Genomic DNA, 17,074 nt, shown 5'->3' with positions numbered 1-17,074 from the left:
ATGCTGGGGACCACTGGAGGAGGCCAAGAAGGATTATCCACTCGGCACTTCTGGCTGAAGATTGCTGAGAAAGCTTCAGCCTTATCTTTTGCTCTGATGTGCTGGGCGCTGTCATCATTGAGGATTGGGATATTTGTGGAGCCTCCTCCTCCTCCAGTGAGTTGTTTAATTGACCACCACCAGTCACAACTGGATATAGCAGGACTGCAGAGCTGAGGTCTGATCCCTTGATTGTGGGATCGCTAACCTCTGTGCTAAATGCCTTCTCCACTACCCTGTTTAGCTGTGAGTTTACATTCAAGGAACTATGGGCCTGCACTCCAAGGTCTCTTTATTTGACAACACCCCCCAGGACCTGGACATTACGTGTATAAGTCCTGCCCTGGTTTGCCTTATCAAAATGCAACACCTCACATTTATCTGAATTAAACTCCATCTGCCATGCCTCGGCCCATCAGCCCATCTGATCAAGGTCACATTGTACTCTGAGGGAACTTTCTTCACTGCCCACCACACCAGCAATGGTGGAGCCATCTGCAGACTTACCAAACCATTTCTCTTGTTTTCACATCCAAATGTGAAATTATAGAAATGACAAGAAGCAGTGGATCTAGCTCTGATCCTTGTGACACACGTCCAATCACAGGCCTCCAGTGTGCAAAACAACCCTCCAACATTATCCACTGTCTCCTATCTCCAAGCTAATTTTGTATTCAAATTGCTAGCTGTCTCTGAATTCCAGGTATCTAACCTTGCTAACCAGTCTATCACGTGGAACCTCATCAAACATTTGGTTATTTACCCTATCATTCCCCTCATAATTTTATAAACTTTTACAAGGTCACCCCTCAGCCTGCAAAGCTCCAGGAAAAACAGCACCAACCTATTCAGCCTCTCCCTATAGCTCAAACCCTCGAACCCTGGCAACATCCTTGTAAATCTTTCCTTCACCCTTCAAGTTGCACATTATCGTTCCAACAGCTGGGGGAGCAGAATTGGACACAGTATCCAAAAGTGGCCTAATCAGTGTCCTACACAGCTCAATGTCAGACTTTTATGCTTTGAATGTTTGCTGCGTGAAAATGACAGAATAAAGTATTTAACCCCTCGAGACTGTCCCACCATTCCCACCCTCTGACCTGTCCAAGTGACACTACAGCTCTCACTCCCTGCTCCAGGCTTCCCTTCCCCTTCCCCAGCAGTAATCTCTTCCAAACTTTTTTCCTGCACCACTTTCCTGATGCCAGGGATCATTCCCTCCAGTCTCAGGTGGTGACCCCATGCCGTGTGGTGTAACTCTCCCACCCACCACCCACCTCCTCGTTCCTGCTTGGCTCAGGTTTTACCACAAGATTTGTCACTGTTCCAGGGAGTAAAGATCCTGCGAGAATTACAGGTACATTTTGTGTCCCATGTTGTAAAATCTGCATTTAGTCAAATTTGGGGATTTGAATGTTCCAGGAGCAGATGGAGTCATTTTAGGTCTCGCAACAATGTTTTTCTTTGTCTCTCATGGTTCAGTATTAACATATTCCATCACCATGGTGACCTTCCTGAGAAAATGGGCCAAATGGTGATTGTGTGTCTCTTCGTGAAAAGTAATTAAATTAGTTCAGCACCTCACTCAAAAACAGAAATGGTGTAAATGTTGGTCAAATCTGGGCCACCAAATGTTCACTGAAGTAAAGACTGACCCAAAAGCTAATTTCAATTGTCTATCTGTATATTGACAGGGTCTGCATTTCAGAGCAATGGGTGGAGCTGACATTTATGTTTGGAAATAGTTCAGGTGTTCTCTCGTAATACAAAAATTCTGTACAGCAACGGGACAATTTACCAATGTTTACACCCTAGTCAGAGAAGGCAAACATGCCATCTGCCTTCTCCACCACCTTATCTACATAGTTGCCGTTTTAGGGACCTATGGTTCTGTATTCATCGATCCCTCTGTATGTTACTGCTTCTAAGGTTCTGCCATTCACTGTTTTCCTCCTTCCTGAGTGAGAACTTCTCCAATGTATCACCTCACATTTGTCTGGATTAAATTCCATCTGCCGTTTCTCCACCCATGTCTCCAGCCTATCGAAATCCTGCTGCATCCTCTGGCAATCCCATTTACTATTCACAGCTCCCCCAATCCTCGAGTCAACTGCAAACTTACTAATCAGACCACATTTTACAAGAAGCCATCAGGTAATAATCTGGAAATTAAATGAAATGCAGCTTTGAGTGAATGTGCGAAGATTGGGATAGGTGTTTCAGGTCAGGAAAGTCAATCAAACTTACTTTGTGTACAATGAAATATGGATTTTGAGACATATCACCAACTGTGTTGGATTAACCTCTTGTTGGATCAATCCCGAATCTCACCTTTGATGGATAAAAAGGATTTGAAGATCAGCTGAAATACCATGCTTGGAAAAGGAATTGGATTTTCATATAATTTCTTAAAGGAGGAATTCTCCCTCTGTGTAAAACATGCTTCACATTTTCCCACAGGACTCCGAAACAAACATGACCATCAAACTGATTGTCATCCTTCCGTCTGGGAGAGATGGTGGGAAAGCAGCCTCAGCATTTTCCTGAGATTACCTGCTGCCCTCCGAAGGTCTGAACAATTGATTCTGGAAAGAATCATCATCAAACAAACCCTGACAAGCTGTCTCTCTGAGACGAGTGATAATGAACTGGCCCAAAACAGGGCAGCAAACAGTGAGCTCCTGATGAGACTGAATTTGAATGAAATGTGCCACAGGGACTGAAGGCAGAAAACTCCATGACAGATATCAGCTGTCTCTGAGAGTCACAGAGATGTACAGCATACCGACCAGATATCCTCAATTAATGTGGTCCTATTTGCCAGTATTTGGCCAATATCCCTCTAAATCCTTCTTATTCAGGTACCCATACAGATGCCTTTTAAATTCTGTAATTGTACCAGCCTTCACCACCGCCTCTGCAGTTCAACCCATACACACACGACCTGCTCTGTGAAAAACCTGCCCCTTATCTATTCCATCTCACCTTAAACCTATGCCCTCTAGTTTTAGACTCCTTCAGCCTTGGAAAAAGACCTTTGCTATTCACCCTATTCATACCCCTCATGATGTTATACACCTCTATAAGGTCCCTCCTCAACCTCTGACACTCCATGGAAAATATCTCCAGCTTATCCAGCCTCTACCGATTGCTCAAACTCTCCAACCGCTGCAGAATCCTTGTAAATCTTTTCTGTACCCTTTCAAGTTTAACACCATCTTTCCTGTAGAGGGAGAAATCAGTATTCCAAAACTGACCAAAACAATTTCCTGCACAGACACAACATGTTGTTGGAGCTGTGTGTGTGTTTTTTTGAATAAACTAGTCAACAACATGAAACACAGGAGGCAAACAGCAGCAAATTGTTTCTGGAACAGTTTCCTTCATTCCAACTTTGAGATGGATTTTGAAATGATTAACTCACTGAGTGCTGGCTCCAGGGAAGTCTGAAGGTCCCCAGCAGCATTTTGCTTTCAGCTCCCACAGTGTCAGGCTGAGAGATTCCCTGCTCTTACAGAAAGAACACTGTTGTCAGAATAGTTTGTTCCATGAGATAAATCTACAAACCCTTTCCTTACTCTCAATGCTCCCATTAATTGGAGACGCTGGTGTTGTACAGTACAATGGGGTCACCTGTAGTGTGACATGAACCCAAGGTCCTGGTTGAGGCCATCCCCATGGGTACCGAACTTGTCTATCGGCCTCTGCTCGGCCACTTTTCGTTGTTGCCTGTCCTGAAGTCCGCCTTGGAGGACGGTCACCCGAAGGTCTGAGGTCGAATATCCCAGACCGCTGAAGTGTTCTCCGACTGGGAGGAAACACTCCTGTCTGGTGATGGTTGTGCAGTGTCCATTCATCCGTTGCCGTAGCCTCTGCTTGATCTCCAATGTACCATGCCTCAGGTCATCCTTGCCTGCAGTGTATGAGATAAACAACATGCAAGGTGACAAAACTACACCAGGTACACGTACACCAAGAACAAGAAATTGGAGAAACTTTGCATCACCACCAGCAGTAGCCAAGCCCAAGCTTGCACCACAGTTTAGATTACTTACAGTGTGGAAACAGGCCCTGCGGACCAACAAGTGCACACCGCCCCGCCGAAGCGTAACCCACCCATACCCCTACATCTACATCTACCCCTTACCTAACACTATAGGCAATTTAGCATGGCCAATTCACCTGGCCTGAACATCTTTGAACTGTGGGAGGAAACCCACGCAGACACGGGGAGAACATGCAAACTCCACACAGTCAGTCGCCTGAGGCGGGAATTGAACCCCGGTCTCAGGCGCTGTGAGGCAGCAGTGCTAACCACTGTGCCACCATGCCGCCCAGTGTATCTGTAAATCTGTTTTTTACATTAGAATCAGTCTGACCATTGTGGCACAGACAGCCTCACACAGAAAACCTTCAATACATTATCTGGACTGACATGGCACCAATTGTTAAAGTTCACTTGAATGTGACTTTTAAAAAAGGTTTTGCGATTTACATATGAAAGAACTGAAACCAACACGGTCATTCTAAAAGATGAGAGACTTAACAAACAATCCAGGTCTTTTTCAATATATAATTTCAGTTACATCACACTGTAAACTGTTGCTATAAATTCTGTATCTTACAATCTTATTCTCCATAACCACCTGATGAAGGAGCAGCACTCCAAAAGCTAGTGCTTCCAAATAAACCTATTGGAATATAACCTGGTGCTGTTTGATTTTTAACTTTGTGCTCCCAGTAAGGAAGCAATACCCCAGGGTAGCATTGACATAAGGAGGGGGGTGGTGTCAGGAAAGTGCCCATCATCGTTCCAGTTGAGGGGAATATCCAGTGAGCTCGGCTGAATTATGTCTCTGTTGCTGAGTGACAGTGATGTTTGAACAACACATCACTCCCAGTGGGGTCAGAAACATCTCAGAGGTGAGAAACCACACGAGTTACCGGGACAGTCACCCTGATGTCTCGGTGAAATACAGGGCCAGCTCCTTCCTGCAGTGACGAGTGTTACAGTCTGGTATGGCAGGAGCACTTACTCTGTCAATGTCTTTCTGAATTCTGCTTCCTCAATGGTGAACACAGAGTTAAATAATCCCCTCAGTGAGGCTGTTCTCTGCTGACTGGGGTCTTCAGATTCTTTCTTTATTCCTCAGATAATGAAGCCACTTTTCCAAGAAGTTCACCAATCAGAGCTATCAAGTTAATTGGTTTTATCCCCTTGAAATGTTGGTCCTAGTGTTTAATGGCGAGCTGATAGTGAACCCTTTGACGTGTCTACTTTAGGGCCTGGGTGTCTAGTTTTGGATCCAAAATATGCACCTGGTCCTTTGTTTTATTGTCACATGTCTGCCCTGTTGGGGGGGGGGGGGCGAGTCATGAGAATATTAAAGCAGAAACCCAGGTAATGTCCTGGGAACCTATCCCACCAACATGACAGGTGGTTGAACAATTAAAAAAATCTGTAATGAAGATTCGAGTGATGATGGTGAAATCATTGTCGATTGTTGGAAAAAACCTTTAGGGAAGTAAACAGCCATCCTTACCTGGTCTCACCTACATGTTCCATTCATAAACTGCCCTCCAGACAATTAGAGATGGACAATAAATGCTCGCCAGTGAAGCCTTCATCCTGGGAATGAATTTAAAACATAAAAACTGCCATTTCACACTTGCAAATGAGTTCTGGTTGTCTTCAATTGTTGGGGCTTGAATCTTTCTTAGATTTGTCTCTGTATGTCCCTTTGTCTCGGACTGAGGTATTCCCAGCATACCTTACTTTTTGGCCAGTTTCTGTGTCCTGTTTATTTCAGTTGCTGTGCTTGTATTTATGGATTGATGGTTGTTGCAGCCAGTTCCTTTTTAATGATATTATTTTACTTCAGCAGGTTCAGGCTGCTCCAGGAAGGTCCTGCTGCTACTGCTCCTCAAACTACTCGGAAACTCAAGGAGTCAGTCTCGCTGGTTTTCAGCAAATGTCTGGGATACACGACAGAAAATGGAGATTCCAGCCCGAGAGTACTTCAGTAAGAGATGCAACACTCAAAGTGAACTCCATGTTTTTGAGGTGACAGTGAGGATTTAAAATTTGAATTTAGTCTGTTGTCAGGAGCAACAAATATATGTAGGCTTTTATTAATCACAAAATGACTTTTCAACTTAAAATAACACAACAAAATGGCTTCAAGTTATGATTTGACACTGTGAACCTGAATTTCTGCTTTGCTGAGTTAGCAGAATTAGAAGGTAAAGCAGACAATGGAGTCTTCAGAAATGAATCATAAAACATTAACTGACCACTCGAACTAACCTTGAACTGCAGTATGAGATGATGATGTACGTAAGACAACACTATTTCCCAGGAGGAAATATCATTGGGTTAGCCTACTGTCAATCATGTCAGCTTATTACATTTGATTGCTCTTTTCTTGTACTTAAGGCTGTGCTGTCTCTTAAAAACATATAAATAATGTTTAATTTTCGAATGTAATTGCGCAAATTCTCCACGGAATACAGAAGCTTTAACCTCTGTGTTGCTGGACAAAACTGTGCCAGGCTGCCTTATTTTATTAAACTGGCAACCTTGCTTTGTACAGACTGTATTCCTGGTAATTCTTTTGACCGATCGAGAGACCGAGAGGTCCCTCCTGGGATCTGGATCTTTAACAGTTCATAACCCCCTGCAGCCTGACCATGGAACCTGACAAAGTTCACTCTGTCAGGAACCTATGTTTAAAAATGCATTTTTGATTATTTGATCATGATGAAACTAACTGTGTTCATCAGTCAGTCGGAAATTACAGCATTCAGTTAATTGCAGTCAATGTAGCACATTTACTCACCATGTGACTGACTCAGCCCATTCACCAAGTTGTAGGAAAGATGTATTGTTGGACCTGGTCCTTGGAAGTGAGGTGGGCCAATTGGATGAAGTGGCAGTGAGAGACCAGAGACAGTGATCATTGTATCATCAGCTCCAGGATGATGGTGGAGAATGACATGCAGCAATCCAATTGACAGAGAGCTGACTTCAACGGGGTAAGAGCAGAGCTGGTCAGATTGACTGGGACAAGAGGTTATTGGGAAAACCAGGAACTTCACAAATGGCTACATAAAGGAGGTAGAGATTAACATTGGGAAGAAAAAGTGTACCTTATGACAAGGTGTCCGGCAGAAAATACAATTGCAAACCTGTACGAATACTGAAGGTTCAGAGAGGAGGTGAAAAAGCAAATAACTGAGGCAAAGGGAAATTATGAGAAAAGATGTAGCAGCTGACAATAAAGGGGAATCCCAAAGTCTTCCATACACATGGAAATAACGACTGAGTGATTCAAGGAGGAGTAGGACTGATTACAGACCAACAAGGGGATTCACACAGAGGTCAGGGGGTACGGTTAAGGTGTGAAATGAACACTTTGCATCTGTCTTTACAAAAGAGGAGTATACTGCCCAGGCCATGATGACAGAGGAGGGAACACGGTCGCCATTTTCTGCTCGGATCCACTGTCAGTGCGCAGACACATGAGCATCAGTGACCAGGTCGAACTGGCCTTGGGAACCAAGGTAGGCAGAAGCAAAAATGAGGTCATGTTCTTTGGGAATGGGCCAACCAATCCTTTACCCCCTTCACCATCAGGACAGATTATCTGAAGGTACTGGAAATATGGTTCGGGAGATCCAGGGTGTGCGTAAAACATCCACTGTGCCTGGAGGACCATCAACTTCAGTGCAGGAAGCTCTTTGGTCTGCCTGAAATTTGTGTTGGTCTTCCAGAACAAGGAGTTGACTCCAAACGAGTGTTGCCAATTGGTACATTCCCAGGTCCAGGGCTTTGTGCTGAGGGTTGTAGCTGCCACCAAGGCGCAGTGGGGAAAGACTATTGTCTGAGATCTTCCTGCTGAAGGTAAATGGGGGTCATTCAGTTACTGGACCCTCTCAATGCCTCAAATGCATTTAAGTATCATCTGGTTCAAACCTTTGGTTTGTTTGGGAAGAGTCAAACTCCAGTTTTTGTTTGTTTCCTTGATATGCTGTTGTACAGAACTGAACTGCATTTGTAACTATGTGTGCGTATATTTTTTAAGAATGAAGCAAATTTTTCAAATTAAAAATGGACATGTTCACAAAAGGGTTCAATGTTATTATGGACGAGGTTTTGCGATACAAGCTGCGGTTAATATCGAGGTCTTGTGATTTGAATTGACTTTTATCCGAAGCAAACACCAGGGGGTGCCATTGTACTGGAAAGACTGGGAGAGCAAATTAAACCGTTGGGAGGGGCTGCATTAAAGTGAGATTGACAGGGACAGAGTTTGCTTTACACAAACAGTGAGAATCCTATGGGTACATAAAGAATTATTTGTAATTCACTCCTGGGATGTAGGTGCTGCACGCTGGGAGAGTATTTATTGCCTATTTCCTGTTGCTATTGAGAAGGTGAATTGCCTTCTTGAACTGTTTGTAACCTAAAATGGCTGGTCAGGGAAGTTCCTGATGCATGCTGGGAAGGAGAATGGCCAAGTGAAGCAAACTTAAAACGATTGAAAGAAATCTGAACTGGTTCCGTTGTAAACAGTTCCCAACAATAGAACTCTATAAAGAGATCAGGGAGGAGGGTGGAGTGGATAGGTGGAAAAGAAGATAGGCAGGTAGGACAAGTCATGGGGACAGTGCAGAGCTGGAAGTTTGGAGCTAGGGTGAGGTGGGGGAAGGGGAAATGAGGAAACTGTTGAAGTCCACATTGATGCCCTGCGGTTGAAGTGTTCCGAGGTGAAAGATGAGGCGTTCTTCCTCCAGGCGTCTGGTGGTGAGGGAACGGCGGTGAAGGAGGCCCAGGACCTCCATGTCCGCGGCAGAGTGGGAGGGGGAGTTGAAAAGTTGGGCCACAGAGCGGTGTGGTTCATTGGTGCGGGTGTCCCGGAAATGTTCCCTAAAGTGCTCTGCTGGGAGGTGTCCAGTCTCCCCAATGTAGAGGAGACCGCATCGGGAGCAACGGATGCAATAAATGATATTAGTGGATGTGCAGGTAAAACTTTGATGGATGTGGAAGTCTCCGTTAGGGCCTTGGATGTAGTTGAGGGAGGAGGTGTGGGCGCAGGTTTTGCAGTTCCTGTGGTGGCAGGGGAAGGTGCCAGGATGGGAGAGTGGGTTGTACGGGGCCGTGGACCTGACCAGGTAGTCACGAAGGAACGGGCTTTGCGGAAGGCAGAAAAGGGTGGTGGGGTCTTTTTGGAGGTGGCGGATATGTCGGCGGATGATTTGGTTTATGTGAAGGTTGGTAGGGTGAAAGGTGAGCACCAGGGGTGTTCTGTCTTTGTTACGGTTGGAGGGGTGGGGTCTGAGGGCGGAGGTGCGGGATGTGGACGAGATGCGTTGGAGGGCATCTTTAACCACATGGGAAGGGAAATTGCGGTCTCTAAAGAAGGAGGCCATCTGGTGTGTTCTGTGGTGGAACTGGTCCTCCTGGGAGCAAATACGACAGAGGCGGAGGAATTGGAATACGGGATGGCATTTTTGCAAGAGATAGGGTGGGAAGGCCCCTCCCACTCTGCCAAGGACATGGAGGTCCTGGGCCTCCTTCACCGCCGCTCCCTCACCACCAGATGCCTGGAGGAAGAACGCCTCATCTTCCGCCTCGGAACACTTTAATCCCAGGGCATCAATGTGGACTTCAACAGTTTCCTCATTTCCCCTTCCCCCATCTCACCCTAGTTCCAAACTTCCAGCTCTGCACTGTCCCCATGACTTGTCCTACCTGCCAATCTTCTTTTCCACCTATCCACTCCACCCTCCTCCCTGACCTATCACTTTCATCCCCTCTCCCACTCACCCATTGTACTCTATGCTACTTTCTCCCCACCCCCTCCCTCCTCTAGCTTATCTCTCCATGCTTCAGGCTCACTGCCTTTATTCCTGATGAAGGGCTTTTGCCCGAAACATCGATTTTGCTGCTCCTCGGATGCTGCCTGAACTGCTGTGCTCTTCCAGCACCACTAATCCAAAATCTGGTTTCCAGCATCTGCAGTCATTGTTTTTACCTCGTTGATTTTAACCCTACCGCGAATCCTCTTGCAAGGATGCCTGCCTTGAAGAAGTTTTCCTCCTCTCTCTACAAGAATCTCAGGGAGTCCCTCTCTCTGCAACTCCCAGGTCATTTCCTCTGCCCTGAAACTCTTCAACCATGTCATGAAACAAACTCGCTACCACAGCCACATTTGCTTCCTCAGTGCCTGCCTCCGTAACCAACTCATCCCACATGGACTCTGGACCACCTTTAAAACAGCAGAGTTTGGACCCGAACAGGACAAACAGTACAGACTACACATTCAAAAACACCAGCAACAGTTCTCCTTCAAGATCCTTCGCTCCACGCTTGCAGTAATGCGCCAGCACCTAACCTCTCTACAGTCAGCCCTGCCTCAGCTGAGGGCCACACTCTCTCAGAATTGCAAAGGACCCACTCTGTACTACATCCTCAGGAGAATTCATACTCTCAACAAACAGTATTTCAACACCATCTCAAACATCAAAAACTGTAAGTACAACAAACTTTTATCTCCCCACCTCCATAACCAGCGCTCCTCAAACATTCCAGAAGATTTCCCCAGCCTCTGGAACTATTTAGACTCCATTAGCCATGCGGCTGGTGCAGCTGCCACCCCCACGCTGATTGATGATGTCACTTCCGCCCCATCATGGCCACTCCCACAACCTCTTCCACCCCTCACAATTCCTCATCCATCACATGTGAGATCACTTCCGCCCCTCGCATTGTCGCTGATGTCACATGCTCAGTGACTTCCGCCACCCCTACTGCCGTGTCTGCCACCACTTCCACCCCCACCAACGCCACTCACCTGCATTCTGCTGACACGCCCCCCACCCCACAGATCCCACTGTCACCATTCCCGGCCCCCAGAATCCTGAGGGGAGCACCACTCCTGCTCATGACTCCACCCCCATTCCCCCCACCACCACACCCACTCCAGTTAATGGCTCTGCCCCCACTCCCAGCTCCACACCCACACCAGATCCCAGCTCCCAGCCCTGCAGAGTTTTTGCCCGAAACGTCGATTTTGCTGCTCCTTGGATGCTGCCTGAACTGCTGTGCTCCTACAGCACCATTAATCCAGAATCTGGTTTCCAGCATCTGCAGTCATTGTTTTTACCTCTATAAAGAGATCAGCCATTCAAGAGAGTCGACAGGTTCTAAGGCAATGGATGGGATCAAGGTCACATGGGGAGGTGATGGTCTAATGGTATTACTGTTGGACTGTTAATTCAGAAACCCAGCTAATGTTCTGGGGACCCGAATTTGAATTCAATTTAAAAAGTCAGGAATTAAGAATCTAGTCATGGCCATGACTCCATTACCGATTGTCAGAAAAACCCATCAGGTTCAGTAATGCCCTGCAGGGCAGGAAACTGCCATCCTTAGCTGGTCTGGCCTACATGTGACTCCAAACCCACAGGAAAGTGGTTGAACCTTAGCTGCCCTCTGGGTAATTAGAGATGGGCAATAAATCCTGCCCAGCGAGTGACACCCTCATCCCATGAATGAATAAAAAATGTTTATCCTATTTTGCACAGAATTCATAGCTGGTAACAGACACAGCATTAAAGTTCTCAAACAAAGGCAAATAAGTGACAAAATCCATTAAGGAGCCCAATGAATGACCTCATATCTGGAAGAGAGACATTTGAACAGTTTAGGGACTAAAGAAAAACATAAAAATGGGGGTTCACTGCCTCTTCTCCGTGAGACCTGTACAGATCAACCATCGCATAGACCAACCATCACACAGACCAACCATCACACAGACCAACCATCGTACAGACCAACCATCACACAGACCAACCATCACACAGACCAACCATCTCACAGACCAACCATCACACAGACCAACCATTGCACAGACCATCCTTCACACAGACCAACCATCACACAGACCAACCATCACACAGACCAACCATCACACAGACCAACCATCTCACAGACCAACCATTGCACAGACCATCCTTCACACAGACCAACCATCGTACAGACCAACCATCGTACAGACCAACCATCGTACAGACCAACCATCGCACAGACCAACCTTCACACAGACCATCCTTCACACAGACTAACCATCGCACAGACCATCCTTCACACAGACCATCCTTCACACAGACCAACCATCGTACAGACCAACCATCCTACAGACCAACCATTGCACAGACCAACCATCGTACAGACCAACCATCGTACAGACCAACCATCGTACAGACCAACCATCGTACAGACCAACCATCGCACAGACCAACCATCGCACAGACCAACCTTCACACAGATCATCCTTCACACAGATCATCCTTCACACAGACCATCCTTCACACAGACCATCCTTCACACAGACCAATGATTGCACGGATCATCCATCGTACAAACCAACCATCACACAAGAACAATGAACGTTGAGTGAAGGGGTCGAAAGTGGGTTGCCAATTGGACCTCATACCTCATATCTGGTTATTGGGGACTATGGTATATCTCAACAAGATGATCATCCCTTTCTTATTTTTCAGTTCCACCTAAATAATTTCACTGGACAATTTCCCAGGATTATCCTTCGTAAGAGTTGTAATGTTATCCCAAACCAAAAGTGCCACACCCTCTCCTCTCTTGCCATCCTTTCTATCCTTCCGATGGCATCTGTCCCCTGGAACAGATGTTCCAAATATCTGTCCTTTTAGTAAGAATTACTTCAGAAACGAGTCAAGGACTTGCTTCAGCTGCACCAATATGCCAGCATTGAGAGTACTCTAGTCAAGTATTTTAAATGTAAACTGAAATCAAAGCTTTCTATTTGTACCTAATAGATTTAACTCAAGTAAAAACAGAAATTTCTAACTTAATTTATCATAAGTCACTGTTATTTCAATGCAAGATGCCTGACAGGTAAGACAGATGAACACAGGACACGGTTCAGAACATTGGACTTGGATATGATCGCAGTTACAGAGATGGAGTTCAGGGAAGGGCAGGACTGGCAGCTTAATGTTCCAGGGGACAGATGCCATCGGAAGGATAGAAAGGATGGCAAGAGAGGAGGGGGCGTGGCACTTTTGGTTTGGGATAACATTACAACTCTTACGAAGGATAATCCTGGGAAATCGTTCAGTGAAATTATTTAGGTGGAACTGAAAAATAAGAAAGGGATGATCACCTTGTTGAGGTATACTATAGCCCCCAATAATCAGCAGGAAATTGAGAAGCAAAGTTGTAAGGACATCTCAGTTATCTGTAAGAATAACAGGGTTGTAATAGCAGTGCATTTTAACTTTCCACCAATAGACAGTGACTGCCATCATATGAAGGGTCTGAAGGTAGACAAACGTGTTAAGTGTGCACACAAAAGTTTTCTGATTCAGTATGTGGATGTAAAATGTGACCTTCCCTTTGGAAACAAGGCAGGACAAGTGACTGAGGTGTCAGTGTGGGAGCACTTTGGGGCCAGTTATCATAATTCTATTAGTTTTAAAATAGTTATGGGAAAGGATAGACCGGATCTAAAAATTAAAGTTCTAAATTGGAGTAAGACCAATTTAGATGGTATTAGGCAAGAACCTCTTTGATTGGGAAAGATTATTCACAAGTAAACAGGCGGTTGGAAAATGGGAGGCTTTCAAAAATGAGACAACAAGATTTCAGAGACAGTATGTTCCTGTAAGTGTAAAGGACAAGGCTGGTAGATGTAGGGAATGCTGGATAACTAGAGAAATTGTGGCTCGAGTCAAGAACAAGAAGGAAGCATTTGTCAAGAATAGACAGCTGGGATCGAGTGAATCCCTAAGGGAGTGTAAGGGCAGTAGGATTATACTCAAGAAGGAAATCAGGAGGGCAAAAAGGGAACATAATATAATTAGGGTCAAGGAGAATCCAAAGGCATTCTACAAATAGAGGAAGGACAAAAGAGTAACTGGGGGAGAAAAAGGTCTCTTCAAGATCAACAAGGCCATCCACGTGTGGAACAACAGGAGCTGTGTGAGATAGTAAACAATGATTTTGCATTGGCATTTAATGTAGAGAAGGATATGGAAGTTGGAGAATTTGGAGAAATAAGTAGTGATATCTTGAAAAGTGTCCAAATTACAGAGGAGGAGATGCTGGATGTGTTAAAATGCATAAAGATGGATTGATCCCTGGGATTTGATCAGTCATAGAGTCATAGAGATGTACAGCATGGAAACAGACCCTTCGGTCCAACCCATCCATGCCGACCAGATATCCCAACCCAATCTAGTCCCACCTGCCAGCACTCGGCCCATATCCCTCCAAACCCTTCCTATTCATATACCCATCCAAATGCCTCTTAAATGTTGCAATTCTACCAGCCTCCACCACATCCTCTGGCAGCTCATTCCATACACATACCACCCTCTGCGTGAAAACGCTGCCCCTTAGGTCTCTTTTATATCTTTCCCATCTCACCCTAACTCTATGCCCTCTAGTTCTGGACTCCCCGACCCCAGGGAAAAGACTTTGTCTATTTATCCTTTCTATGCCCCTCATAATTTTGAAAACCTCTATAAGGTCACCCTTCTGCCTCCAACGCTCCAGGGAAAATGGGCCCAGCCTGTTCAGCCTCTCCCTGTAGCTCAGATCCTCTAACCCTCACAACATCCTTTTAAATCTTTTCTGAACCCTTTCACGTTTTACAACATCTTTCCAATAGGAAGGAGACCAGTGTATCTTAGAAGTTGATGGGAAGCTAGGGAAGTGATTTCTGGGCCACTTGCTGAGATATTTGTATCATTAATACAAATGTGTGAAGTGCCAGAAGATTGGAGGGTGGCTGAAGTGTTGCCATTATTTAAGAACAGGAGTAAGGAAAAGCCAGGGAATGAACGACCAGTGAGACTGATATCAGTGGTGGGTTAGTTATTGGAGAGGTTTCTAAGGGACAGGGATTTACATGTATTTGGAAAGATAAGGATTGATTAGGGATAGTTAACATGGCTTTGTGTGTCCAAAATCATGTCTCACTAACTTGATTTGAAGAAATGAAAAAGATTGATGAGGGCAGAGCAGTTAACAAAGTCTATATGGACTTCAGTAAGGCAAAAGGTTCCGAAGAGTAGACTGGTTGGCAAGATTAGGTCACAGAGAATCCAGGGTGAAAGTGAGTACTGCAGATGCTGGAGATTAGAGTCAAGAGTGTGGTGCTGGAAAAGCACAGTAGGTCAGGCAGCATCCAAGGAGCAGGGAAATCGACGTTTCGGGCATTGTTCATAATGAAGGGTTTTTGCCCAAAGCGTCGATTTTCCTGCTCCTTGGATACTGCCTGATCTGCTGTACTTTTCCAGCACCACATCTTGACTCATAAAATCCAAGGTGAGCTGCCATCTGAAAACAAAATTATATTGAAGACAGAAGATGAAGGTGGTGGTGGAGGGTTGCTTTTCGGACTGGTGACTTGTGACCAGCAGTGTGCCACAAGGATTGGTGCTGGGTCCACTGCTTTTTGTCCTTTATGTAAATGATTTGGATGTGAATACAGGAGGTATGGTTAGTAAATTTGCGAATGACACCAAAACTGGAGGTGTAGTGGACAGTGAAGAAGCCTATCACAGAGTACAACAGCATCTTGATCAGATGGGCCAGTGATCCAAAGAGTGGCAGATGGAGTTTAATTTAGATAAATGCAAGGCAAGTCAGGGCAGGTCTTATACACTTAATGGTCAGGACCTGGGGAGAGTTGCTGAACAAAGAGACCTTGGAGTGCAGGTTCATAGTTCCTTGAAAGTGGAGTCGCAGGTGTACATGGTAATGAAGAAGGCATGTGGTACACTTAGCTTTAATGGTCAGAGCATTCAGTCCAGGAATGTAGAAGTCATTTTGCAGCTGTTCATGACATTGCTTAGGCCACGTTTGGAATACTGCATTTAATTCTGATTCCTCACTGAAAGGAAAGGTGTTGTTAAACTTGAAAGAGTGCAGTAAAGAACTACAGGGATGTTGCTGGGGTTTGAGTTGCAGGAATTGAGTGGGGCTATTTTTCCTGGAGCATCGGAGGCTGAGGAATAAATTTACAGAAGCGTATAAAATCACGAGGAGCACAGACAGGGTAAATAGCAAAGGTTTTTTTTTACCCAGAGTAGGGTAGAAGGCATAGGTTTAAGGAGGGAGGGGAAAGATTTAACAAAGACCTAAGGGACAACTTGTTCACACAGGATGATGCATGTATAGAATGAGCTGTGGTGTAGGCAGGTACAATTATAACAATTAAAAGGCATCTGGATGAGGATGTGAATCAGAACGGGCTAGAGTGATATTGGACAAATGCTGGCAAACGGGACTAGATTAATTTAGGATATCTGGCTGTCAAGGACGAGTTGGACCGAAGGGTCTGTTTCCATGCTGTACATCTCAATAACTTTGTAAGTAATTCGATCTGGAACTCACTCAGGGTGAGAGAGCTTGAATACGATCCCACAACTAACCATTGCATGGTTTCACATGTAACGTCAATAATCTGTGATCTGCAACACCTCCCATTTACAATGAGTTTCTCGACAGAGTGGTCATTCTGGAACTATATCTGTCACCAGAACCTGTTTAATCTCCATGTGGGAATAATTCATTTAAAACAAGATTACAACAAAGAGAAATTTGCTGCAGTGATTAATCCCTGTTTCCCAGTGAAGGACCCAGCTCCCCATCCACAGTTGACTTTAACCCTCTGTACATGCTGGAAGAAGACTTTAAACTGATGTCACCAACGCCCAAATGAATCTGAAACACTGGGCAATAATTTAGTTTTGAAAAGAAATCCTCACTATAAAGGATATTAAAAGGAACACGAGCATCCAGGACAGCTCTGTCAGGGACAGTCAGAGCAACCAGAGCTGGAACCTGATGTCTGGTTAATGTGTGGCTGGAAGACCACATGGTTCCTCCATATCGGGATGAGGGAGTGGGCAGGAACTGGGCGGATAGGATAGAATTTGGGGAAATGTGATGGGAACCAAATGTGAAAAAAAATCCCAGGGG

The 17,074-nt window shown here is 45.2% G+C and overlaps 1 protein-coding gene across 1 annotated transcript in view; it reads right to left on the bottom strand.

The window, feature by feature from the left end:
• Window positions 1–17,074, bottom strand: part of LOC140456994 (heme-binding protein 2-like) — a 308,917-nt gene that overhangs the window by 36,471 nt on the left and 255,372 nt on the right. The window contains exon 2 of the mRNA XM_072550883.1: window positions 3,464–3,544. Coding sequence (XP_072406984.1) covers window positions 3,464–3,505 — 42 coding nt within the window. The 5' untranslated portion in view covers window positions 3,506–3,544. The remainder of the gene's footprint in view (window positions 1–3,463; window positions 3,545–17,074) is intronic.

This window comes from Chiloscyllium punctatum, chromosome 3 (genome assembly GCF_047496795.1).
Source record: "Chiloscyllium punctatum isolate Juve2018m chromosome 3, sChiPun1.3, whole genome shotgun sequence".
In the NCBI taxonomy this organism is placed as follows: Eukaryota; Metazoa; Chordata; class Chondrichthyes; order Orectolobiformes; family Hemiscylliidae; genus Chiloscyllium; species Chiloscyllium punctatum.
The sequence above is the reverse complement of the archived record's forward strand: the minus strand, read 5'-3'. Positions and strand labels throughout refer to the sequence as shown.